The sequence below is a fragment of the Armigeres subalbatus genome, chromosome 3 (assembly GCF_024139115.2).
Source record: "Armigeres subalbatus isolate Guangzhou_Male chromosome 3, GZ_Asu_2, whole genome shotgun sequence".
Taxonomy (NCBI): Eukaryota; Metazoa; Arthropoda; class Insecta; order Diptera; family Culicidae; genus Armigeres; species Armigeres subalbatus.
The window spans coordinates 380,468,845-380,494,350 of NC_085141.1; the positions used below are offsets into that span (position 1 = coordinate 380,468,845).

General features: G+C 36.1%; 1 protein-coding gene and 3 long non-coding RNA genes across 4 annotated transcripts; 1 reads left to right on the forward strand and 3 right to left on the reverse strand.

Annotated features, from left to right (window-relative positions):
- Nucleotides 1-107: 107 nt before the first annotated feature.
- Nucleotides 108-1,345, reverse strand: LOC134226631 (uncharacterized). Its single transcript, XR_009983525.1, has 2 exons — nt 484-1,345; nt 108-419 (listed from the first exon to the last, which is right to left on the reverse strand). It is a non-coding gene; the product is annotated as an uncharacterized LOC134226631 (long non-coding RNA).
- A 635-nt stretch (nt 1,346-1,980) lies between these two features.
- LOC134223757 (uncharacterized) lies at nt 1,981-2,607 on the reverse strand. Its single transcript, XR_009982708.1, has 3 exons — nt 2,477-2,607; nt 2,325-2,397; nt 1,981-2,260 (listed from the first exon to the last, which is right to left on the reverse strand). It is a non-coding gene; the product is annotated as an uncharacterized LOC134223757 (long non-coding RNA).
- Nucleotides 2,608-3,913: 1,306 nt separating this feature from the next.
- Nucleotides 3,914-4,801, reverse strand: LOC134223758 (uncharacterized). The gene is made up of 4 exons (XR_009982709.1): nt 4,785-4,801; nt 4,300-4,437; nt 4,112-4,226; nt 3,914-4,049 (listed from the first exon to the last, which is right to left on the reverse strand). It is a non-coding gene; the product is annotated as an uncharacterized LOC134223758 (long non-coding RNA).
- An 8,229-nt stretch (nt 4,802-13,030) lies between these two features.
- Nucleotides 13,031-18,098, forward strand: LOC134226634 (golgin subfamily A member 2). Its single transcript, XM_062707517.1, has 4 exons — nt 13,031-13,160; nt 13,410-14,858; nt 16,028-16,264; nt 16,324-18,098. Exons 1-4 carry the CDS (start codon nt 13,074-13,076, stop codon nt 17,476-17,478), a joined length of 2,928 nt encoding a protein of 975 aa, XP_062563501.1. The 5' UTR covers nt 13,031-13,073; the 3' UTR covers nt 17,479-18,098.
- The last annotated feature ends 7,408 nt before the right edge of the window (nt 18,099-25,506 follow it).

Genomic DNA, 25,506 nt, shown 5'->3' on the forward strand with positions numbered 1-25,506 from the left:
ATGATAATATTACTCCTTTATAACTCTTCAATGGCTCGGGAACATGATCTGCCTTTCTATTTAGGGTTCTTCAAAGTACGAAATTTGATGTAAAAAAACGTTTGGCACTAGTTATTCATGACTGTTTATTATTACGTAAGCTATTTTTTATTAAAGTATTCAACTTCATGCACATTTTGTTTGATTTCAAAATTTTGTTTTGTTTTCAGCAAGATGACATTCATAACTTGCACATGAATACGGTGGAATGGCAAAGGTTCGAATCAACCGTGTTGCATTTGGTTGCCGCCAACCGAAAAAAATATTTCAAGCCTATACCTTTTACGTTTGGAAGTCACTCTCAGATTTTGATTATTCTGGTTTATTTATCTGATTTCCTGTGGTGATATATGACATTATTCATAATGGTTCTCTACAACCTGCAAGAAATTAGAATGTTTTGTTAGTGTATTTGGTCAAGTTGCGATAGTAACCCGGGCATACCTGATGTGTCTGATAATCTTAACCGGTGGCAATATAGCCGACTGCGCTGGATCTGACATGCAATAATAGGGGAATTAATTTCGGCCAAACAGTGATTTGTGAATTAGCATGTTTAAAACCGGTATAATCTTCAGGATACTATCAACCGGGGGTGATTGTTCCAACCTGTTCCAGCTTGACAACCTCCTGTTTTCAGCCGTTGAGCAAACCGACTGAACGTAGCATGAGCCGGACCAAGCCGCATGTAATACGATTGGAAAAATTTCGATCATAATGAGAGCAAATGTCGTGCTGCCTGACATGAAGTTACTGTTTTTCAATTATATCATCGTTTGATAATCGTTGCGTTGGTGTGAGATAAGTACTTTCAATATTTCCAATATTTTTTCTTAAATGTTCTTACAAGCACTCACTTCCGTTATGTACTTCGGCTATGGCCAAGCTTCCGATTGATATGGAAATCCCGGTGTAATTGATACTTTCACGGCAGCAGCAGGCAGAAGAAATTTCCTTTATATTCGGATGGGACCGACTCAGATGGAAAGAAACAACGTAGAAAAACAACACTTAATCACAAAATCCGCGGAAACGAATAGAAATTTTTGCACGCCGTCACTGGATGCCGATAATTTTGCCACGATCCCTGACAAATTCTCAAACGAAACTTGGAACTCCGTTTACGTTGGAAATAAAACTCTCACGCAAAATAATGTAAACAAATGAACTGTCAAATTTTTCGTAAATTTAATTGGGGGGCTTCCCAATAGTCGAATGACTGTAATAATTGTAATCGGTCACTCCCCAGGGGTACTAAGTGGTGCTCCGAAAAATGGCCACCACTCCGTCTATGTATTCGTCAATGCTAGCACCGCACAACGGGGGCATAACGACATACTTTAAAATGACCAGTACAAAGTTTTACACAACTTTGCAACATAAGATGAACGTCTGTTCTCTGTGGTAGCGCGACTGACAGGTGACCAAATTGGGTTGTTGAGCAGAGAAAAATATGAGGTTTTTTAAAGTTTAACATAAAGAGCATGCTTTTCTGATCTCCAACATATTTTTATTTTGTTTGTAAACCTCCCGCATAATTCTAAACCATATTTGAATCATATCTCAGATTGTTTGTGATGATAAATAACATTGACATTACCATTCGAATTATCATATGTAAAAACAATAAACATACCTCAACATAAACGGTATGAACATCATGATATATTGTATTCGTCAAATCTACTATTTGGGTAATGGGCGGTTAAGTATAATTACCATTCAAAAATGGCTATTTCCCGGTACATATTTTTCGGCATACAGCATATGTTATGGTAGTGATACAATCCGTTCTCTCAGATTCTAACAATTAGCAATATAAATAAGATACAGTATGACCATATAGAGAAAAACGCCGTACCATATCCTCTGATGTTTGAAATATTTCATATTTTTGGAATAGTCATGGAAAAATAAAATGAATTTTGAAACAAGAGTAAATATCATTGCAACTCATATTTTTATTAGCACATTCGATTTATTAGGTAATCCATCGTCATCGCATGAAAAAAAAGTAATTCTATTCTTCGCTGTTGCTGTTGCTGGGCGACAATTGCCGCGACCCTATTACTAGATCGCTGCATGTGAGGTTTCTTTAACACGTCCATACCAACGGGACCGCCGCGTCGCATTTGTTTGGAGCGCCCTTAATGCGAGGCAGGACAGCAATCTTGGAGAATCCGGAAGCCGACTGCGATATTTCCCCGATGTTGATTTTTTTCTGCAATGGATGCATAAGGTCAATACAATTGTAAATATTCATAAAACGCTTAAGATAAACATACCTTGTCGCCAACGATAGAATAAAAGCATGGATTATTCCGAGGTTAATCTGATGAAATCTCCGGCCGAGAGAACCTGAAAATTTTCATTCATCAAAGTAAGAATTGTATTAGCCATTTAGACCAGCTATTTCATACTGTTTCGATTTACTTACTTTTTTTTTCTTTTGATCCAATAGAGTTTAAAATTTCCATTCGAACAGATATTCATAGTATACTGACACGAAAAAACTAAACATAATTAAATCTATAACTCCAAAATCCTGGCATGGCAGCTGGCTCAGGCAGGTGGTGAAATTGCACATATGACACACACTTAATGCAGAAGTTCAATTCAAATCGTAGTTTTACCTTTCGAAGATACAATTTTTTGATGTATTTGTGGCAGAGCGATGATTTTTTGTTGCGCTGTTCTGCTATCACGCATTACCATACCATAAATAATTCTGTTATGTTCTAGTGAGGTTTAATTATTAATTTTGTTCTTATTTGGAGTACAAGAAATTATAGAGGGACGTCATGCTATGTGTTAACCGCCTGTAGTATCGGTAATTTACAATCGAGTATAATATTAATTCTCAAGTAATATAATGTCGCAACATAAATGGACAATGACATTAATTGTAACAACACGGGCTATTTCATTTGAATAATATCTACCAATCTGCAGATGGTATTTAGTTATGCGGGCTTTTATTTTCATTTTTGTATAGCAAACAATAAGCCATTTTTATCGATAGAATGACACTAACATTCATAGAATGACAGTTGGCCCATGCAGCATAAGAACAAATTTTTAGTCCCATATAAATTTAAAATGCAAATTAAAAATAGTTCCGGGGCTCCAAAAATTCTGAAAAATTGGGGTTAGGCTCAGTTTTTTATGCAGATTCAGAATATGTAAAAACATGTATACCCCTAAACAACCCAATTTGGTAGCACGATAAGAGCGCTGCTATTTGATGAACTGTCAAATCTAACCATGCTCCGGAGCAGGGTTATTTTTAACCACTGCGAAATAACCATCGAACTGTCAAATTTTAACTAAAAGTTAAACGAATCGGTGGAATGGTTCACAGCCTAATACTAAGGACACACCTGTAGTACTTATACCATGGTACAAGAGGACAAGAAAATTATTCCAAGACTATCTTTGATAAAGACAATAATCGGTACGGTACTCATTTCAAGATTCTTGTACCATGGTACTTATACCACCAGTGTGTCATTAGTATAAAATGCTCGCGGCTGATAGATGCTCTTACACAGAAAGAAAAATCATTTATCAAATTAAAAAAAACGTTGGTTAAAATAAAAAGTTGCGTTGGTTCTTTTTCGTAGAGAGTTCGGTATGTTCAAAATAAAAGTACAAACACTTTTGTTATATCCAGGTTTCAAAAGTGACATGCAGCTCTGAAAATAAAAGTACAAACTTTTTAAAATAATATTGAGGAACTATGAAATCAAAATAGACACACTATAGAAAAAAAAGTTTAATATTTTAAATTTGAAATGAAGTTTAACTCTGTCACCTGCCCAAGTCACCCCCTGCCCACGAATTTTTTCCTCCACCCCAAAGTTTGTATCAATAGTTTTTATGTCATGGAAAATATGTTTATTTTTATTTCATTTCCAACTTGTGTTCGTATGCACATTGATAATTGGCCACATAGTTTGCTCCTTCGTCAATAAACCATCTGGTTCAATGATTTAGTCGGCATTTTGGATCTGTAAAAAATAAACAACGATAATAACGAAGCGGTAAACTCAATGTTATTAATCAAACAAACCTGTTTCTCGGCTTCCACAGTGTCGTCATATGAATGTCCATTGCTCCTATCCGATTAGTAAAAGCCTCTTTGGGTGAACCGCCTTGTCCTCAACGGTTCTTTGTCAGCCAGTGGCCTAGTGAAAATAAAAAAAATGGTTTTTATTTATCACGAAGCTGAAAAATAAGCCAAATGTCGATTGAACTAACCTGATGATATAAATAAATATAGTATCCGTTCTTCTGAAGCACTTAAGCTGTTCGGGATGCGACGTTTTTAATGGTATTCGGACGATTGCCCCTCGCGACGGATGAATATCATTCTGAGAAGACCGGGTGCGGGAAAAACTGCGGATGAATACACTGTAAGAAATGATTCTGATATTTTGGCATACTAGAATTGCATTTCACTTTTAAGAAGCGTGATGCTAATTTCTAAAGCCTTCTTATTGGTTTAGATAATTCAATAAAGATTAGATCCCATTTTGTAATACTTTGAAGTGTTTTTCACCATGTTATTCGAAATGTTTTCAAACTGAGAATCTATTAATTTAAATAAAAATGTTTTTATTTTTTTGGGGTGCCCAAATCTAATGCCTTTTACTGATTTGTTTATAGTGCGATTTGACAGTTTTACAGTTTTAACAGTGAAAGTGTGAACTTTTAAATAAATTAACAGAACTGATTAAACATACTTTTAGAATGATAAACTAACTTTCGCGGTATACAATTTCACTTTTAATTTGAACAAAATATCGCACTTTTCAATTGTAAAGTACAACATATTTGAAGAAACAATATTTTTTGTTTCTGTGTAGACGATCCCCACCGATGTGTATCCAAATGGGTGTCTAATATAGGAACGAAATGCGTTCATATTTTATTTATGCACTTGTTCTCGCACCGGTTGTTTCTATCAAGGTTGTTGAAGTGCAATCATGCTTCGCACCGGTGGTGAATATCCGGTTGCTATTGAGGCAAACACGGAAATAAATAAAATCAGGAAAAAAATATTATTTATTTTCAAATCTTTCAGAACGCGCCCCAACTTTTGTAATATAAATATGTGCGTAATACATTTTGTGATTATCAGATTAGCTAGACACACATCTGCTAGGTGGCGCTAGCTTATATGCAATAATTAAGTGAGGTGGATATCTCGAGATCTATAAGACTTAGAAAGATTTTGTCTTCTACAAAGTTGTTCGGGTAGCCATAACATTTATGATGGAGACTAGTTTTGTTTGGAATTCATACGCATATCGGCGCTAGTGTATGAGAAATAACCTGTTAGGTTAAATATTTCTAAATCCGTTAGAGTAAGAAAGTGGCCATCTTCTACAAAGTTATCCGAATTATCTGTTAGGTTGGTTATTATGTAAGATTTAAAAGGGTAGTCAAAACCAGAAGTTTAGTTTGAAACCGCAATACTCGTTAGCGCTCGAGTTGAGTCGAATCGAATCAAGTACGAGACACTGAAGATGGTCTTACCGTCTTACTGTAGTATCTGTCAAAGGGGCCATCCAGAAACCACGTGGTCATATTTTTGAAGATTTTCAACCCCCCCTCCCCCCATGTGGTCTATCGTGGTCATTTGGCAGACCCCCTCCCCTTTGAACCACGTGGTTTTTGTTGCAAGCACAAAATTAAAAAAACCTATGTAACTAAAACATATGGTTAATCCGATCAATTTTGAAGATGGACAATTTCAACTGATTCAAAATCAAACTAAAACCCAGCATGGAAATTATAAATTTTCATTATTTCGAAGATTTTTATGATGTTATCATGTTGTAATGTGTATCAGGTATTAGGTTATCTAGAACTCGCATACCTTCGATGCATCAGGAGGATACCAAAAAATGCGGACTTGCGAATATGTTATAAAAATTTCGAGAAAAATTTGTAATGGTTTAGAAATTTTCCAAAATATCCCTATATTTTTTAATTTCTTTATTGGTGATTTTTTTAAATACATAATTGCAATTTTTGCTTTTACAAGTGCTAATTTATTATTGTTTTGTGGAAAATTTTCAACTGTTTTTGGAAATTTTGCATTATTTGCAGTAATTCTATATTTATTTAATACTCATACCCTGATTTCTTTATTGGCAATTTCCAATTCTATTATGGAAAATTTCTATTTTTTCTCTGATAAACAATCTAGAGCTGGCTCATCTCTCAAAATTTCTAATTCTTCATTGAAATTTTATTTTGATATTGACTCGTGGAATCCAATGATGCCATACTAAACATATTTTCTCGGTAACTCTGATGTCTTTCGAATAATTTACCAAGGAACTTCTATTCCATATCTCGAATATGCTTCAGTCAATGGTCTTTTCATAAGCGACTCATAAAAGAATGAATTTATTATAGATCAATTATCATTTTGGAGTTCGGATCATTCGATTTATCCAATTAACCAAATTATGAATGATGTATGATATAATATCCCATAAGGTACATTGGGTTGATATGACAATTGGGTTGTTTAGCTCAGAAAAATATCGAGTTTTTTGCAGTTTAATATAAAGAGCATGCTTTTCTGATCTCCGACATATTTTTATTTTGTTTGTAAACCTTTTATTTACATTTTTAAGGCCAGTATCGACTTAAAAAGTAGAGAGGTTACGGAATTTTGTTCAATATTACCAAGAGGAATTTTGACAACTGATCTGCATGGAGCAAATTGTCACTTTTACTTACGGAATAATCGAGCAGAATATTTTTCCGAAAGTAAAGTGACAGCTCCCATTACTTTGCGTGGGAACCTTACAAATGCCAATTTTGTTTTTTGTTCTTTTCATGTGGATACTGTTGTAAGAATTTTGTTGCGATTCTTTACTTTTCCGATTCAGTGAACGGAATTTAACATGTGATTGAGATAGAAAAAGAAATTTCTTTTGAACACGATACCAACCTTTATACAGCAAACAATAAGCCATTTTAATCGATAGAATGACACTAACATTCATAGAATGACATTTGGCCCATGCAGCATAAGAACAAATTTTTAGTCCCATATAAATTTAAAATGGAAATTAAAAATAGTTCCGGGGCTCCAAAAATTCTGAAAAATTGGGGTTAGGCTCAGTTTTTTATGCAGATTCAGAATATGTAAAAACATATATACCCCTAAACAACCCAATTGTTATTTGTACAAGCTACTACACTGCCGTTCTACGCATAATTGTCCCATGTACATAGGAAATCCCAGCAAACATGGGACAAATATGCGTATGACGGCAGTACAGACTTTTTAGTTAAAAAAATTATGTTGAGCTTTTTAATGGAATGTCTTTACTTGTCATAAGACGAGTTTGTACCTTCCCATTTAATTCCACCACTTGATTGTACCTTGACAGATACGTATTTCGACCTCAACAGTAAGGTCGTCTTCAGTGTTTCGTACTTGACTCGACTTAGGTTATACAAAACTTTTAGGTTTTGAAAAACGTCCTGGAAGTCGTATTGTTTGAACTACTTAATCATCCAAGTCCGTGAACCCAGTGCTTCTAAGGCCCTACAAAAAAGGCATAGTCATTGTGCAGCTTGATGTTGACTCAAGATAATTTTGGGTACCTTGTCTCTTAGATCTCATGTTAATGGAAATTAGGATCCTTTGCTTATTTCATCGGATTGGGTACATACCGATGATGAGGACATTACAAATGTCATGATTGATCACCCGAGAAGTCGTGGGCTGAACTTGAGAGCAATCACTGGCTTAACGTTCAGGATGACCCATCTTTTCTGAGTGTTCAGAATGATTCAAACATTTCAACTTCATTTGCATGCTCTTAGAATCGAAATCTTCCCAAAGTTTCGGATAACTGAGTTTTCAGGGTCAGTCAAATTTGAGCTCCCATATTTTTTTCTGTAAAACCAATATCTAGATGAACAATTTTACTGAAGAAAATGGTGGTCTAGCTCTCTTGTGTGATTTAATAGACAATCTAAAACGCTGGGCATATATGACCCATCCGTCCTGAAAGGGTTGAGATTTGTTTTGGAATTCAATTTCAATCGTTATTATAACACTATTTATTACCTAGATTGTTTTAGGAATTGGAGTGTTTTTTTCTGGAACACTGCCACTTTTTTCATATCGCCGGACTCTTCTTAGTTCTAAGACCCTTTTATGAATTTAAAAAGCATTTTATTTAGAATTTCATGTTGATTTTTTAAATGCAAACTTCTCTATGTCATAACCTTTTTCATACGCACTACTAGAATTTTGTGCATTATTGATCGAAAAATTTAAAAATGCACCTAAATGTTCTAATTAGGTGCATTATTAAATTTTTCGATCAATTAGCCTAATTATTCAATACCATAAGAACTAGGCTTCTTAATCCTAAATAATTGCCTATATGTATTGCTTGGATGAATTTTAAATTCCAAGATCTTCCTAATTTTCAAGAATAATTATTCTGGAGTTGCAAGGGAAACCCTTCAGAATAGACCCTTTAGAAGAAATTCTTCGGAGTCTCCACGGAAAAATCTTCAGTATTTCAACGATTTTTTTTTCGAAATTCTGTGGAAAAGTTCCTAAAAAAGGTTCGGTAGAAATTTTGAAGAACTAGAAGAATCCGTAGAAGGATCTTAAATGCATATTTACGATGAAAATTCTAATAAACATCAAATTCCGAAGAACTTCCGGTATAAATTAGAAAAAAATCCAGCTTACTTTTTTTACAGAATCTCTAAAGATTTTTTTCAAAATCCTGGGCAAATTTAATTTAATCTTAGAAATTTTCAGCAGTTTTTTTAATTTCCAAAAGAAATTATTTGGAATATACCAAAATATTTCGGATGGAAATTCCTAAGATTTTCCAGTAGAAAATCGATGAAAAGTTCATCTAAAACACCAATAATGAATTTCCCGAGGATATTTCGATGTTTTTACAAGTGGAAATAACGAAAAAAATTGCACTTTTGTAGTACTTGTGAAGGTTGTACTTTAGAAGCAATTCCAATAGAAATTCCTTAGAAAATTAAATCAAAATTTTAAAGATTTTCTGATGTGAAAATTCCTTAAAATTTTTAAATCATTTCTTGTGCTTCTTTGCATGGTAAAGATTTAAAGCAATGTTTAGCTGAACCTACAAAGAAATCAAAATGACTTTCCGAAGAAGAATGAATTTCCCATGAAATTTTGGAAGAATTTATGGTGCAAATTAAAAAAAAACACGAACCTTGTGAATTCTAAAGATTTATTCTTTGAAAATCCAAAGTATTTGTTAAAGATAATCCATAGACTCTTCCGTGGAAATTGGGTTGTTTAGCTCAGAAAAATATCGAGTTTTTTGCAGTTTAATATAAAGAGCATGCTTTTCTGATCTCCGACATATTTTTATTTTGTTTGTAAACCTTTTATTTACATTTTTATACAGCAAACAATAAGCCATTTTAATCGATAGAATGACACTAACATTCATAGAATGACATTTGGCCCATGCAGCATAAGAACAAATTTTTAGTCCCATATAAATTTAAAATGGAAATTAAAAATAGTTCCGGGGCTCCAAAAATTCTGAAAAATTGGGGTTAGGCTCAGTTTTTTATGCAGATTCAGAATATGTAAAAACATATATACCCCTAAACAACCCAATTCTAAATAATGCCTCGAATAAAAAAAATATTTGGAAAATTTAAAAAATGTGATAGAATTCACAAAGAGCGTAAAAAATATCATTTCAAAATTCCAAATTTGAAAACAAAAATCCAAAAACAAAAAATCAACGGTAATATCAAAGTGTTTCATGTGGCATTGGCTATTTAATTTCTCATGAAAATTCAGAAGATTTTTTCTTGAAAAATTTAGAAGTCTTCTTCTTCTTCTATGGCTCCATATTCCAACTGGAAGTTGGTCTGCTTTTCAACTTAGTTTATTCTTTTAGCATTTCCTCAGTTATAAATTGAAAGTTTTAAATGCCAGCAATTGTACGATTATATATCTTGTGTAGCAAGTACGAAAGATACATTATACCTAGGATGTCGACAATGTTTGACACCCGAAAACATCCTAGACAGGAACGAGAATCGAACTCGTCATCTCCGGATTGGCAATCCTATGCCTTTGGTCGTAAGGCTAACTGGAGACTAAACATTTTGAAGTGCACTCCCCAAAATGTTCGAAAAACTTATTTTGGAAATGAAATAGAATTTCTGGTGAAGATTCGGAAGAACTTGTCGAAGAAATTCATTAGAATGTAAAAAAAATATGAAAATATGAACATTTTTTTCCACCGAAAATTATATGTATTTCCCACGAGACTGTTTTGAATTTTCAGACAGAATTCACATAGAATTTTTCTCGGCATTTACACTGGCGATATTTTGTTTTTTTTTATGACCAATTTGTAGCAAAATTTACAAGCAAAATTTTCCAGAGAAAATTGTTCAAAAAACATTCTGAATGCTAGCACTTTATCAGGATTGTATGAAGTAAGGTCAAAGTTTTTACAGGAAATTTTTTTACTGGATTTTTCCTGAATATCCACAAGACATTCTTTTGAAGGTTTTTCTTGAATTATTGTAAAAACATGAACAGTTTTCAAAATTGTAGCTGTAGTCCGCTGATGCAAAAGTGTCGGCGGCGTGATGCCAAAAACCATCTGCGGCGGAATTTTAAAAAAATATTTTTTCATTTTTCTTTCCCAATTTTTTTGGTGAAAATTGAGACTGAAACGCAACCTGCTTTTTCGTTTATTTTTTTTTTATGGAAAAAGGATCTAAAGCTAAGTTGGCCAAATAACTCAGATATGCATCGGCGTTGCGACCGACGCTGCGTTACCGGGTTTTCTCGATGCTTAATGCTAAATTCTTTTTAACACTGAGTTGAAAAGACGCTACGTGGGCATCGGCCCTAAGATGCGCTTTGCGTTTAATGATTAAATCATTAAATTTTGATGATTTGTATTTTTTACACCGCTATTGTTATTTACCAAAAATTGTCGTGTTAAAAAAACCACGTGGTTCGAGAGCAACACCCCCCCTCCCCCCATGTGGCTTATCGTGGTCATTTTCCAAACCCCCCCCCCTCCCCCCCTATATGACCACGTGGTTTCTGGACGGCCCCATATCTAACCTAGCAGGTTATTTCTTATACACTAGCGCCACCAAGCGTTTAAATCTTAATCTAAACCTGCCTTGATCGTAATGGTTTTGACCACCCGAACAACTTTGTAGAAGGCGGCAATATTCTAAAAATTACATATTTTGAGATACCTGACCTATCAGGTTATTTCCAATTCACTAGCGCCGCCAAGCGGTTGTATTTCAAATTAAATTTGTTTTCGTCATGATGGTTTTGACCACCCGAACAACTTTGTAGAAGACGCCAATATTCTAAAAAATCCAGATTTCGAGATATCTAACCTATCAGGTTATTTCATATGCACTAGCGCCGCCAATCAGTTGAAATCCAAACTAAACTGACCTCCATCACAATGGTTTTGATGATGAGTACCCGAACAATTTTTCAGCAGACGGCAGATTTTTTATTTATGGGTTACTTTATATTTCCGTGTGATGGTTTGGCAACGGTTGGAACGGGTCGCCAAATTTGCCAACTCGCTATTCACCGAAGGTTGCGTTTACATTTCCCAAACCCGTTTACCAACGACCGGTGCGAGTTCGCGTCATGATAGAGGTTGCTATTATGGCTTTATTTACGCACTGGTGGGGATCGTCTTAGAGCAAGATTACCGGTGGTGAGTTTGAGCCGTTTGGCAGCGCAGTATCATTACTTGACACTTTACCGGTCGCTACTAAACGCGTTGCTATAACAGTAGCGCGACTGACAGATGACCAAATTTGGTAGCGCGATAAGAGCGCTGCTATTTGATGAACTTTCAACTGTCAAACGTCACCGGTACGGAATACAGTAACCAAATTGAGAGCCGAAAATAGTGACCGATATGGAAACGAGTGACGAAACTAAAATGAAAGCGCTGAGCGGGTGATTAAAATGCTCGCGACCGATAATGATGCTCTTAGAGCCTTTTATATTAGGCTTTCAGCGATCGTGTACGTACACGCACGTTTCACTCACACTTTTACTCGGTTTGTTTGCAACCACGAGCAGCTGTCACGGCAAAATCAAATGGGATTGTTTGCAACCACGAACCTGCGTTCGTGTTGGTGAGAAATGTCGGCGAGACCCTAATTGGGTTGTTTAGCTCAGAAAAATATCGAGTTTTTTGCAGTTTAATATAAAGAGCATGCTTTTCTGATCTCCGACATATTTTTATTTTGTTTGTAAACCTTTTATTTACATTTTTATACAGCAAACAATAAGCCATTTTAATCGATAGAATGACACTAACATTCATAGAATGACATTTGGCCCATGCAGCATAAGAACAAATTTTTAGTCCCATATAAATTTAAAATGGAAATTAAAAATAGTTCCGGGGCTCCAAAAATTCTGAAAAATTGGGGTTAGGCTCAGTTTTTTATGCAGATTCAGAATATGTAAAAACATATATACCCCTAAACAACCCAATTGGGTTGTTGAGCAGAGAAAAATATGAGGTTTTTTATAGTTTAACATAAAGAGCATGCTTTTCTGATCTCCAACATATTTTTATTTTGTTTGTAAACCTTTTATTTTCATTTTTGTATAGCAAACAATAAGCCATTTTTATCGATAGAATGACACTAACATTCATAGAATGACAGTTGGCCCATGCAGCATAAGAACAAATTTTTAGTCCCATATAAATTTAAAATGCAAATTAAAAATAGTTCCGGGGCTCCAAAAATTCTGAAAAATTGGGGTTAGGCTCAGTTTTTTATGCAGATTCAGAATATGTAAAAACATGTATACCCCTAAACAACCCAATTGGGTACCCAAGCTTTTACCAACAAAAAAAATGAGAGTATATGTGCCATGCAGCATAAATCAGAGCTTTTTCGACGAATCACCCCTTGCTATCATCATTTCAGTTTGTTTATGCGATGATCACAAATAAATGCGCAATCAATCTGTCAAATTTAACGCTGAAAAAAAAACAATCATGGCAGACAAGAAAGAAAAAATTGCTGCAGCTCGTAAAAAGGTTCGTATTGTGCGGTTTTTTCTTAATTTAACCATTGTTTTAAAACTTATTTAGAAGAAATTCTTACAGTCTTGTTTGTTAAATATAAAATATGTTATATAATCGTTTATCTTCACCTGATTGTTTCGAAACAAAAAATCCAATGACAGCAAATCTGACACGTCAGCCCACTTGTTCCTTACTACAAGAAAAACACCGTTTTTTGCCTTTCTCGTACAACAAAGTTTTTCTCACTTTATTTGTTTTCAGCTGAAGCAATATCAATCCAAGCAAAAACACGACGGTCCTGGTAAAAGTGAAAATGAATCTGCTAGAGAAACTCCTATCCCGGTGCCTAATAACAACAACACAGGTGAACCATACTCGCCGCCATCCCCTGCCGCAGCCACTGACGGTGACATCCAGAATCAAAATCATTTGCCAATGAAATCGCTTCAGTTGCCTAGCGCTGGTACTTCTTCGGTGCAGCCTTCGTCCTACAGTGTATCGAATTACTTCAGCAACAACGCCGGTCACACCGTACCGGATTTCCTTTCGATGGAACCACAGGTAGCCCAACCGGAACCGGCGGCACCCATGGAAGTGAGCGTTCATAGCATAAACCGGATATCGGAAGAAATAGGCCAATTGATTGCCAATGCTAGTGCAGATCTGGGGCCACAGAATACGATACTGGAGTTAGAGTCAGAGAAGGCGGAACTGTCAAGGGTAATGAATGCTCAAAAGTTGGAGAACGACGAGCTACGGCTAAGACTTAGAAATAACCAATCTCTAGTTGATGAATTGCAAAATGAAATCGAAAAGTTAAAGCTGGAGAATAGCACTAAAGTAACAAGCGAGTTGGGGCCTATTCAGGAGCAGTTGCAGATGCAGATTCAAGCGGTTGGAGTGTTGGTCGGCGAGAAGGCGGAACTTACGGCGACCGTGAGCAAGTATCAAAGTTTGATGAAGGAGAAGTCAACAGAAAATGATGAGCTTCAAAATCGATTGAAGGCATCCAGGGCAACGGTGCAGAAGTTGGAGAAAGAGCTAAATGAGGTAAAGCAGTCTGGGTCAAGGTTCGAAGAACTGGAACGAACTATAGGAGCACAGCTGAACGAGTACCAACAGGAGGCAAACAAATTCAAAAAGTTATACGGGGATCTTCAAGAGGACCTAAGTGAGTTAAAGCAGAAGCTACTAATACGCAATGAAGAATTCCAATTGGTGCAGAAAGAACTCGAACAAACGAGATCGGATTTGAGTTTGTCAAAGTTGCGAGTTGAGCAACTTTCCTCGGATGATGATCAGGATTTCAACGCTAAAATTGAATCACTTAGTCAGCAGAATCTAATCAAATCACAACAGATCAAAGATCTGCAGAACATTATCAATCAAATTGGTAACGAGCGGGACCAAAGCAATCAGCAGTATCAGAACTATGTGCTTCATCTGAATCGTGAAGTGGCCAATTTGGCCGACAAAATCCAGGAGCTGACCGAGGAGAACAATCGGCTTTCTTCGCGTGAGGACAACTTGGTGCGGCATGTTAGTGAGCTGGAGAAACAGATTCAGCTGCAGTTAACGAAACAGAAGACATATGCGGCGCAGCAAAACGATAACGGCGAGACCGAAGAAGAGCGATCTGCCCTGGAAGCGGAAGTTAAACTTTTGAGGGACAAAATTTCCACGATAGAAATTGAACGAGCGGAAAACACGGTATGTCGTCTATTTGGTTTTATTTCGATACTTTATCTCAGCAGCAACATTAGCAGAGCTTCATAAACGTCAATCATGGGCGATGTTTCACCAGTTTATTGTATAAACGTTTCCAAGCCGATTCCACTGCATGCAGTCGTGGCTTCCACAAACTCGGCTGTCTTTATCCAGTTTTCGGTTGAATATTTTCGTCATTCATTTTTTCGACATTTACCAAATTCCGAAAACTTTAGCCTCTTTAAACGTCATGTCTACCGAGAAAATTAAGGTTTTATACAAAGTCAATTTTGTTCCCATCTACATGTTGCTACGCACTCAGTTTTTAATTCGTACAGCCGTCTGCCCAGCAAAATAAAAACTGATATCCCGGCAAAAATGACATTTGTTAGCTGATTTTCGGCAAATTATTTGCTGATTTTCAGCAACTTTGACAGAAATCTTGGCAAAAAACTTGTTTGCTGGGGCACGGCTTTGCGAAACTCGGTAAAAGTTCATCATTTAGCTGAGATCCCGGTAAAAAAAATTAAGTGTGTAGGGTCTACAGTAGCCTTGCGAGCAAAGGCGTAGGATTACCAATCCGGAGATGGCGAGTTCGATTCTCGGTCCGGTCTAGGATTTTTTCGGGTTGGAAACTTTCTCGACAGCCTGGGCACAGTGTATCCATTATACTTGCCACACAAAATACATACTCATGCAATGGCGGGCATAGAAAAGCTTTCAATTAATAAGTGAGAAAATGCTAATAGATTACTAAGTTTAAAAGCAGGCAAATTCCAGTTGGAATGTAGATCCATTAAGAAGAAGAAGACATGTTGCGATACCTAAGCTGGTTACGCAAGCCGAAAAGGCCCTATTGGTTGCAGCAATACTTTTTTTTACTTCTTGGGAAAAGTCACTGTTGCAATCGTTACAAGGTAAATTAATTCTTCAACAACTTCAAACACATCCCCATCAAGCAGTACTTCATCACCAAAACCACCTTGGTAGGCTCAGGCGTGTAAAACGCTTTACTGAATCACGATTCGTTTTCTCCCTGTCGAGTGCAATATTGAACAAAGTGCATCCTGCATCAACCCCTCTAAGGTCACAAACGTCCATATGTCGTTCCAATCCATCTTCTACTGCGCTTCAGCTATCATTGTAATATCAATAAAACTGAATTATTTCAGATGCAGAATAATGCAGTTGACCATCTCAAGCAAACGTACGAGGAAAAACTAATTCACAGCGAGGAGAGAATAGCTGAGCTACAGTTGGCATTGGAACGTTTACAGCTCGATAAACCAGATGTGGCAAAATTGATGGCAGAAATAGAAAGTGGAAAAGTTGGCGCATCGAGAGCAGTAGCCCAGAATATGGAACTGAAGGGACAACTGGAAGAGATGCAGAAGGCATTTGTGCAAATTGTATGTGTATGGGTTTAAAAGATAAATTCATCTTTAACTAGAATCAATGTTTTTTTCAGAGCAATGACAAATTGGAGCTCACGGACAAGCTACAAACTGAACTTCACTTGGGAAAAGAAATGAAATCTACTTACGGTGTGTTAGAAGCAGAGCTGAATTCTGTTCGTGAGAAACTTCACTATAAGGATGAAGAAATGATTCGGCTTGCACACGAAACAACAGAGTTGAACAAGCAGATATTGCAGCAGAATCAGGAGATCGATCGATTGCGATATTATGAGTCTCGAGCAAACGATTCCACTACGCTGCAGACCGAACTGCAGCGTGCTCAACAGCAGTTGCAACAGATCCAGCAGAACCATCACGAAGAAACAACAAGGAATGACGAAACTAACGACCATCACCACAGTCATCACAAATGCAATAGTCACGACGATCAACGTCATCATAATGATGAGCACCATCTACAAAGAGAAATTGAAACGTTGAAGCAGGAGAAAGACGAACTGGTTAACGTCATTAACAGTCTACAGAGTAGATATAAACAGAACGCAGCTCACGACAGCACTAGCGAAAATCACGTCGATAAGCAAGATCTCATAAGCGACAGTGTTTCCACAGTGAGTATTCCCACACACGAAGCCATGGAGAAGCTTCAAGAACGGTTCAAACGAACAATGCTTGAGGTTGCAGAGCTATCCGACGAGAAACAACGGCTAGAACATTTGGTTATGCAACTGCAGAGCGAAACCGAAACAATCGGCGAGTACATCACGCTCTACCAACAGCAGCGGCGGATATTGAAGCAGAAAGATATGGAGCGAGATCTCCAGCTGGAACAGTTGGCTCACGATCGTGAAATGATGAAACTGAAGCTCAAAGAGCTCAACTATCTCGTGCACCAGCTTGTGATAGAAAAGGGTGGATCCATTATGCGGCCATCGCCTAGCCCAACACTAACCGCGGATCCGTTGCGACACCTGCCACCAGTCGTGGATCTGCCGTCGACGCCTGGTGCAAAGTTGGTGGACTATTCGCCGGTGCCGAGCGAAAATGGGGAAACTGATGATGCTGTGGTCAAGGTGCACATCAAACCGACGGAAACCGCCGGGCGGATTTTATCGCTGCTGAGTGATATTAAGGAAGCGAACATCCCCTATGGAAACGGCGTGCAGCACTGTTCGTGCTGCTCAGGCCGGCTTGAAACGGTCTAGGAGGAATTACGAAGACTACTATTACCAAACTAAAGCCTGTTATTATTTGCTACTTTGAATCTGACTGTAGTATGGTCTAGTAACGTAAATAATATATTTTGGACAAACCTGAAGTCTATAACATTTTATAGGAAGCATGATCATTACATACATTTGACTCAACTCTAGGAGTTCCTTATGAAAATGCCGTTTTCAATGATATCGATAGGATTATGAAAGTATGTCAGTTACACAAATAAATATAATTAACTGAATGTGATCTATGTATTAATAGTGTGATTCATTGACTTTTTATTGAAATTTTCAAGTGACTAACTAGCCAACATATATACCTACATTTTGGATATCCAAACTAAACATTTTGATTCTAAAATTGTACATGTTACGATTTTATCTCTGCATTCAATGATTCATAGGAGAGCCATTGCCAATAATATGTAATATTTTTCAGTTATTTTTTGATAGATTGTCTCATACCTGTCCAAAATATATTGTTTACCCTAATGTGTCAGATTATATTTTAAACAGGCAGACGAGTGCTTTACAGTGCAACTGTGGTTAATATTTAAATTTAAGTGATAATATAGTAAACTTTTTTATTTCACTTGCATCAAACAAAATTGGTTTGTTTTAGATCACACAATCATTGAAGCATTATTAAGACGAATTTTCAACTCAATATTTTATAAAGTTCATCAGTCAAGTCTAAAGTGCTTTTTGAAAAGGTTCTCACATGAATCCAGGGGACTGAAGAGAAAGGTAATACGCCTACCCACCATTCATTCAACATGACGGTCAATGTTTTTGTTTAAACTCGGTCTAATTCATAATAACATAGCTTCGAAAGTATCGACGGACTATTTTTCGTCATCATAAAGCCATACAAACACTAAAAGCTCGATATACCTCAACTAATTGTAAGTTTTCGCCAGGAAAAGTTAATTGCCGATAATTTGCGCTAACTGCGTACGAACCAATCACCCAAAATGAGCAGCTGAATTCGGGTATACAACCCAGAAACTGGGTACCAAAATACCCGTAATGCTGGGTAGATACCTCTTCGTGGTGTGTTACGGGGTAAGTTCTACCATGGTCACATTGCCAGCTACAGGCACATCCTGATCCAACGAATACCTCCCCAATATCCAACTCCGTGGTACATATTCTTTCTCTCCCTAGTAACGGTACAGATAAGCGTGGCCAGGAATAGTAATTCTAATGCTTTTGACATTTTTGTCACAGATTGAAATTAAGGACTACACCCACCTTGATTTCTGATAGCAATCTGGACAGAGATTTCAAAGGAAACATGAGTATTACTAGTTTCCAGTCCAGTCGTAATATATTTATTTTCCATATTTATTTATACTTATTTTTCATATTTCATTATATTAATTTTTCATGTTTTTACCTTTTTTAAATTTCTATACTTTTATAATTTCATATTTTACATTTTAATGTTTTTAATACTTTCCTAATTTTACACTTTTATGTTTTATTATTTTTGTATCCTAAAATTTTCATATTATTATATTATAATATTATCATATTTTCATATATTTCTTTAAATTTAACATTCCACTTTCATATATTCAACTTTCATATTTGATATTTTTGTATTTTCATGTTTATATAATTTCATGTTATTACACCTTCATGTTATAATATTTTTATATTATCATATTTTCCATATTCTTATATTTTTCCTATTTTTATACTTATACACACATTATGATGCTTATATATTTTTATATTTTCATGCTTTCACATGTAGAGTAGAGTGGGGCAAGAGTACGCACTTAGTTTTCAATCGATCATGTGGCCCTTATGAAGCAAGCTTCTGCATATCAAATCAGTGTCGATGATTCATATACTCTTCCTTTATGTTACCCAGTGGAAAAAATATTGTATTATTGAGATTCGTTTTAGTAGAACCATGGAACGGAAGTACATCTCAGTACAAATCCATTGGTCGAAAAGTGGATAAAAATGGGGTTCAGAATCCCACTTCATTTGTTTCAGATTTCATTCTTTCCATTTTGTAGTGCATGATGGTATAATTTTCGTTGCATAATTCTTGCATGACACTTGAAAAGAGACGAATTCTTTATTGGGTTTTTCTATCAATGAATAACAAAAAGTATAACCGTGGCGTTGACAACTGGAATGGATTATAGTAACATATACGTTCAACCTAACTTCACTAGTATGCGTTTTACCTAGAACCTGGGCTAGTAAATTCAATGAAATCTCTATTTATATGAAGTGTAAGATCACCCAAGTTACCATCAAGCATTGAATTTTGACATAATCAATAAAACATCAGCATACTAAATTCTAATTGCTAATCAGTTTTAATGATGTAAAGTACGTCACGCTCCTAGGGGGAGGGGGGTTTCGAGCAGCGTGACGACTCATACAAAAAAATTGGAGATTTATTACAAAAGGTGTGACGAAAAGGGGAGGGGGGTTGAAAATCTCTAATTTTAGCGTAACGTACTTTATGGATCTTCCCAAAGATGCATTTATTTATCAATTGTCAGGTCAAGATACACTTGATCAGCAATACCTTAACATGTCATCGGAATAAAACTTTATTTGAGTCGTAAAAGTTTCTCTTTTAGTCAACTTTTAGGAATGTTTTATTTACAAGCATTTATAGCTTCATTAGGCTTTCTGCAAGCGTGTGTGTACAGGGACATTTCACTCACACTTTTACACGGTTTGTTCACAATCATGGCACAATCAAATGGGATTATTTGCAACCACGAACCGTGCACTATAAACTACTAATCAGTGCAAACTAAATGCAGGAGATAATCTTTTCACCTCATACTTCATTCCTTATCACTACTTTTTTTCTAAAACACCACATTTTTCCATAAATTTGCAAAATACCTGATTTTCCCATACACTACCATTCTTCCATGAGCTCATTTTGAAAATTGTTAAAATCTCTAAACATAGAGTAGCAGGTTTAACAACACAGATAAAAATGCCGATATCGCCACTCAGTGACGAGTACCGTAAACATGGTGCACGGAATATTGATGTCTACACTTTTTACGACTGCTGCATCCTGGAAATAAATGTCATCGAAGTAAACAGTCGGTCCTTCATTGATCCCACATAAAAATTGGTCCTTCTCAAAAGTCAGTCTAAAACTGTCATTTCAAATAAAATTATACCAGTAGAAACATGAGCACAGCAAAGATATGAAACTTAAACAGGTACAACACATTCTGTTATAGATGACGTCACAATTATTCCAATTGAGATTCTCACGTCCGAATGTGTGAGTGGCGATAAAAGGAAAACAAACACTCCTAGATGGTGCTACTCAGCAAAGTTTGGGTAAAAATGAGTATATTTCCATATAATTTTTGACACCTTCGCAACCATCGTGATGACTCGATCAATTTTGAGGTTATGAGCAGAAGGAAAACAAACATGTATTTACACATGCCGAATTGCACATCAGTGTGCGAGCGTTAAACGTCACTCATCTCTATAATTGTGTTGTTGATTTCTAACATTTGTTTCACTTGTTGACTGATTTTTTATAAACAATTGCAAATGCAAAGGGGTGTAAGAGCATGATTACCAGTGGTGAGTTTTAGGCGTTTGGCAGCACAGTATCATCACTTGACTCTTTATCGGTTGCTACTAAACGCGCTGCAATAACAGTAGCGCAACTGGCAGGTGACCAAATTTGGTAGCGCGGTAAGAGCGCTGCTATTTTATCAAGTGTCAACTGTCAAAATAGTCACCTATACGAAAAAAAAAGACTAAACTAAAATGACAGCGCAGCGAGGGTGATCAAAATACTCGCGCCCAGTAATGATGCTCTAAGTGACAAAAAGTTAGTTTTGAAAAAAATGGGTGCAAAGTTTTTCAATATTTTTTTTTTGCTTCATACAAATTGTACGGAAGTTCAAAAAATTACTAATTTTCTGTGAATTTTCACATTTTTTATAGGTAAACAACGTACAAACTATATCAACATATTGATGCAAAGTTCTAAAACCAAACTTCTACTGACTGATGTATTTTGAGACCTAAAGTGCCCGAATTTTTAGTATAATTGCGAACAATGTTACAAAAGTTTGTTCGAATCATACCTCAAAGCTTACCTTTTTGGGTTTGTGAGGTTATATCACTAGCACAATTGGTTATAAATGTAAACGCAAGTAAATTGGTAGTCAGCTATACTGATTACATTTCGCTTGTTGATTATATGTTCCTAACACTATAGTATATATCATATATGAACGTTACAATGAATCATATGGACAGCTTTCAGATTGCTTAACCGAGGAATTAGAGTCAGGCGTCGTGATTCTTTTTCACGCATAGATGTTTCCATGTATTTTCCAATGCGTAAGATTCAAAGATTCTCGGGACGAAAAATTAAAATCACACCGCTTTTCAAATGCGGACCATAATTTGATAAGTGCAGTTTAAAAGAATTGTAATCAGGATTTGAATCCAAAGAAGAATGAGAATCTCTCTCTTATCATGTCTGTATACACTCTCGATAGGTAGCATACCGTGAGAGACGTTTTTCAGTAGCTGTTACGATAATGAACTGATTTGGGGGGCTACAACCCATGATAAATTTCTTTCGTTAAGCCTCAATTGCGGGGGGCACCGGTTCTGATGATGCATTTCAACTTGGTTTACACAGCTGTGCGAAAAAATATGGTCCCCAACATGAAATGAGCGAGAACAACGCGTTTTATCAAACCCCATCGGTGGGGGTCGCCTATCCGAATCAGTTTTTTTTTCAACTTGTATACAAGTGCGATAATTTTGTTTTCATGGCTTGTTATGATTCGAAGAGGTTTTTGCCTCTCTTTTATCGTTGTTCGTTATCTGTTGAAAGTGATTTCTGCAGTCCCTGATTATAACACACATGTTGAAATGGTAGAATACTACTAACATAAACTTTTAATAGTCTAGAGTTTTTAGTTTTTACAAAATCCTTTTGAATCTTATTAAAAATAAACGATAAATATCAATAAATTTAAGGGGGTTCAAGGGAATTAATTTATAAATCTTTTATCTTATCTTGATCTTATACTCTTATTTCTGGCCATTAAAATGGAAAGTAGGCTCAGAAATGAAAATATCATTATTAGAAACAAATCGTCACCCAGAAAACGCAAAGCTATCTTAACGTTTATTTTCACAGTTGAGCCTGCAAGCGTAAGACCACCGTGGTATTCTAGAAAAAGATAAGCACGACAATACAAGAATGGCGTTCTTCGCTACACTATTTTACACTACTATGTACAAATACAAATGAGTTCTCACAAAAAGCCGTCATTAATAATAATAATAATAATAATGCAAGCGTATTGGTAAATGATTAAAAAGTGTAAACAATGATTATTATGTTTCACACTTTTTACCATTTACTAATACGCTTGCACTTGGCTTTTTTCGCACCTTTGTATGTAACTCCTTGCATCTCATCTGAAATCTCGTATAACACAGATGGAAATTTTCCGTGTAATAAGCTTTCCTTCTACCACTAGATGTCGCAACAAACAGCGGCTGAAATTTGCCAATATCTGATTCCAAAGATGCACTATTGTGATTCTCGAGATATTATAGCATTTTGCTCATTCACCTCTGCCTCGCTTAGTTGTGCGCCGCTAAGGTATTGTGTCATATTATGGTACTTTTCTCAATTTAAGTGTAGAATATTACATCACAAATTAAACATAATTGCACTACTAATATCCACTTAAACAATATCCCGAACGCAACACAGGCGAAAGAAAAGCAAAAAACTACTAAACCTCGAACAATTTTACTTAAAAATGTCTTTTCGTAAAGGGACGACAATATGCTAAATACCTTACAAGCGAATGTGGAAAAGCTTACCGAAAGCTCACATCTATTTGACATTGGTTTATTTACTTTTTGCATGGCGCACAACTCGGCGCATGGGACCCGGCGCGTAACTGGTGAGCCAGTATGCTAATTTTAGAAAAGAATCGCAATACCCTGGTAGAACCCTTATTGCAAGACAAGTGAAAAACGCACTCTTTCCCCACCGGTGGGGTAAAAGTGCGCATCGGGTGGGGTAAGAGTACGCATTTATCCAATCATGTGCTTTAAGTATATATTTACACAAATAAGAGTTAATAACATTTTATTGATGTTTAATGAGCATATATTAGGGAATGTTTAAAGATTACGTAACTCTTAAAGGGGGAGGGGGTCCTAAAAATGTGCACTTTCTTACGAAAAACCATTGTTTTTTTGCCTTTCTCGTATACTAAGTATACGTGGTAAAGGCTATACACCCATGTAAAAAACCTTCCGAAGTTTATTAGTTTACCTTATGAAAATTAGCCACAAGGAATCGGTTTGGAATTCATAAGGTAGCCTTATGAACCAGCATGAACTTTGAATGAACCAGGTTCATAATAAACATATATGTTTATTTTATGTCTGCCTTACTAATTTCATTGAGCAACCTTATGAAATTTTATAAGCTTGATTTATGAAATTCTTACGATGTCAATATATTTTTAATTATTTTGAAACATGATTTATCTCAGTAAAAATAAAGTTATTTCAGTGAATAATCATATAATTTCATTCTGGGAGTTGTAGATTCTCAACTTTATTCTCATTTTGCAAAATACATACAATACAAAAAATACATTTCACTGCCAGTATGCCAGGTTCAAACTCAGGAACTAAATCAGTGGAAAAACGTTCAATAGCAGGCCAATCTTTACTGGCAGTATTGGCCGAGAAACCTGGCTATCCATCTCCAATTCCTCAACTATAAGAAGAACAGGTGCTATAAATATGATTGGGATTTACTATTAATATATTGGGAATATATATTCGAGGATACTCACTTATTTCCTTGTAAACTACTTGAACTGCCTCGATAAAGTAGTGGGATGTGCGGATTTCGTTCCAGATGCACAGAAATCATAAAATCGTGTCCCACATTTGTGTCGATAGTGAGAATCTTCCACTGATTCAGCCGAGATTGCTGACTAGTAGAATCGGTACCAGCACCTTCGCTTTCGACTCGAAGAATTATACTTGGTGAAGAAGGAATTAGGTACGGAAGAAATACAGAAAGTATAAAAACTTAACGAGTTCTTCTAATATGTCTCATCTTTTGCTGCCGCTGCCATCCACCCGAGAGAAGTAAAGCAAGCATGAGGATGTTTCGAAACTTGACAAAGGCAACGGAAAAAGAAAGGTCGCTGGAGAAGCACAAGTGCTGGAATTTCGCCCTAATGGAACAAGAGTCGATTATGCGTTCGCTAGAAGCGGCAAAGAACGCGTTGTTGATCACTGAGGATGATGATGTCGATTTGAGATTGCCGAAAATATAAAAGGAGAAGTTGGATAAAAGATCAAGTTCCAACGTATTTGATAACCAGTCATGATGCACAACTTCGACTTACCCATTAGCACACATTATTAATTGCTGTCACGGACATGCGAAGAAGTTTGGTGCCAATCATCCTATCGATCGAATGTTTCAACTCGAAGAGTTAGGAAACGCCCATCAAATGTTTTGCTTTCTTGGAATAGTAGTAAGAAAGCATGCCATGAATGAAGGAATGCCAGTCCTGGAGAGTGCTGTCTGACTGCTGAAAATCGTAGCTGCTTTGCTCTATTGTGACCAACTTGAAAGTCAAGCTCATTCGGAAGACTAGTGGGGTAAGTTTGTGCATTTACCCTTAATAGGGTTTAACTAGATATTCCTTTTTTATGATTCACTGTAGTCTGCATAATCCGTCTAGAATATTTTCGGATGGGAAACATTCCCGGCTCCCTGGACACACTTGCCACAAAAGATACATCTCAGAATAATATGCTTATTGAATATATGTGTTTTGCACATATATTTTGACCAGTTACCTTCACTTTTACAAAATATGTGCGACGATAATGGATTATCTCTGATTTGATCATCATAATTTGTATGTGCAAAAGTATTGAAATTTCCAATAGTTCCACACTTAAAATATATGTTGATGT

Excerpts from the sequence above, each read along its gene's own strand:
- LOC134226634 (XM_062707517.1), top strand. The coding sequence starts at position 13,074 with ATGCGCAATCAATCTGTCAAATTTAACGCTGAAAAAAAAACAATCATG. Across the intron at positions 13,161-13,409 it reads TTGCTGCAGCTCGTAAAAAG|CTGAAGCAATATCAATCCAA; the intron begins GTTCGTATTGTG and ends ATTTGTTTTCAG. Across the intron at positions 16,265-16,323 it reads AGAAGGCATTTGTGCAAATT|AGCAATGACAAATTGGAGCT; the intron begins GTATGTGTATGG and ends TGTTTTTTTCAG.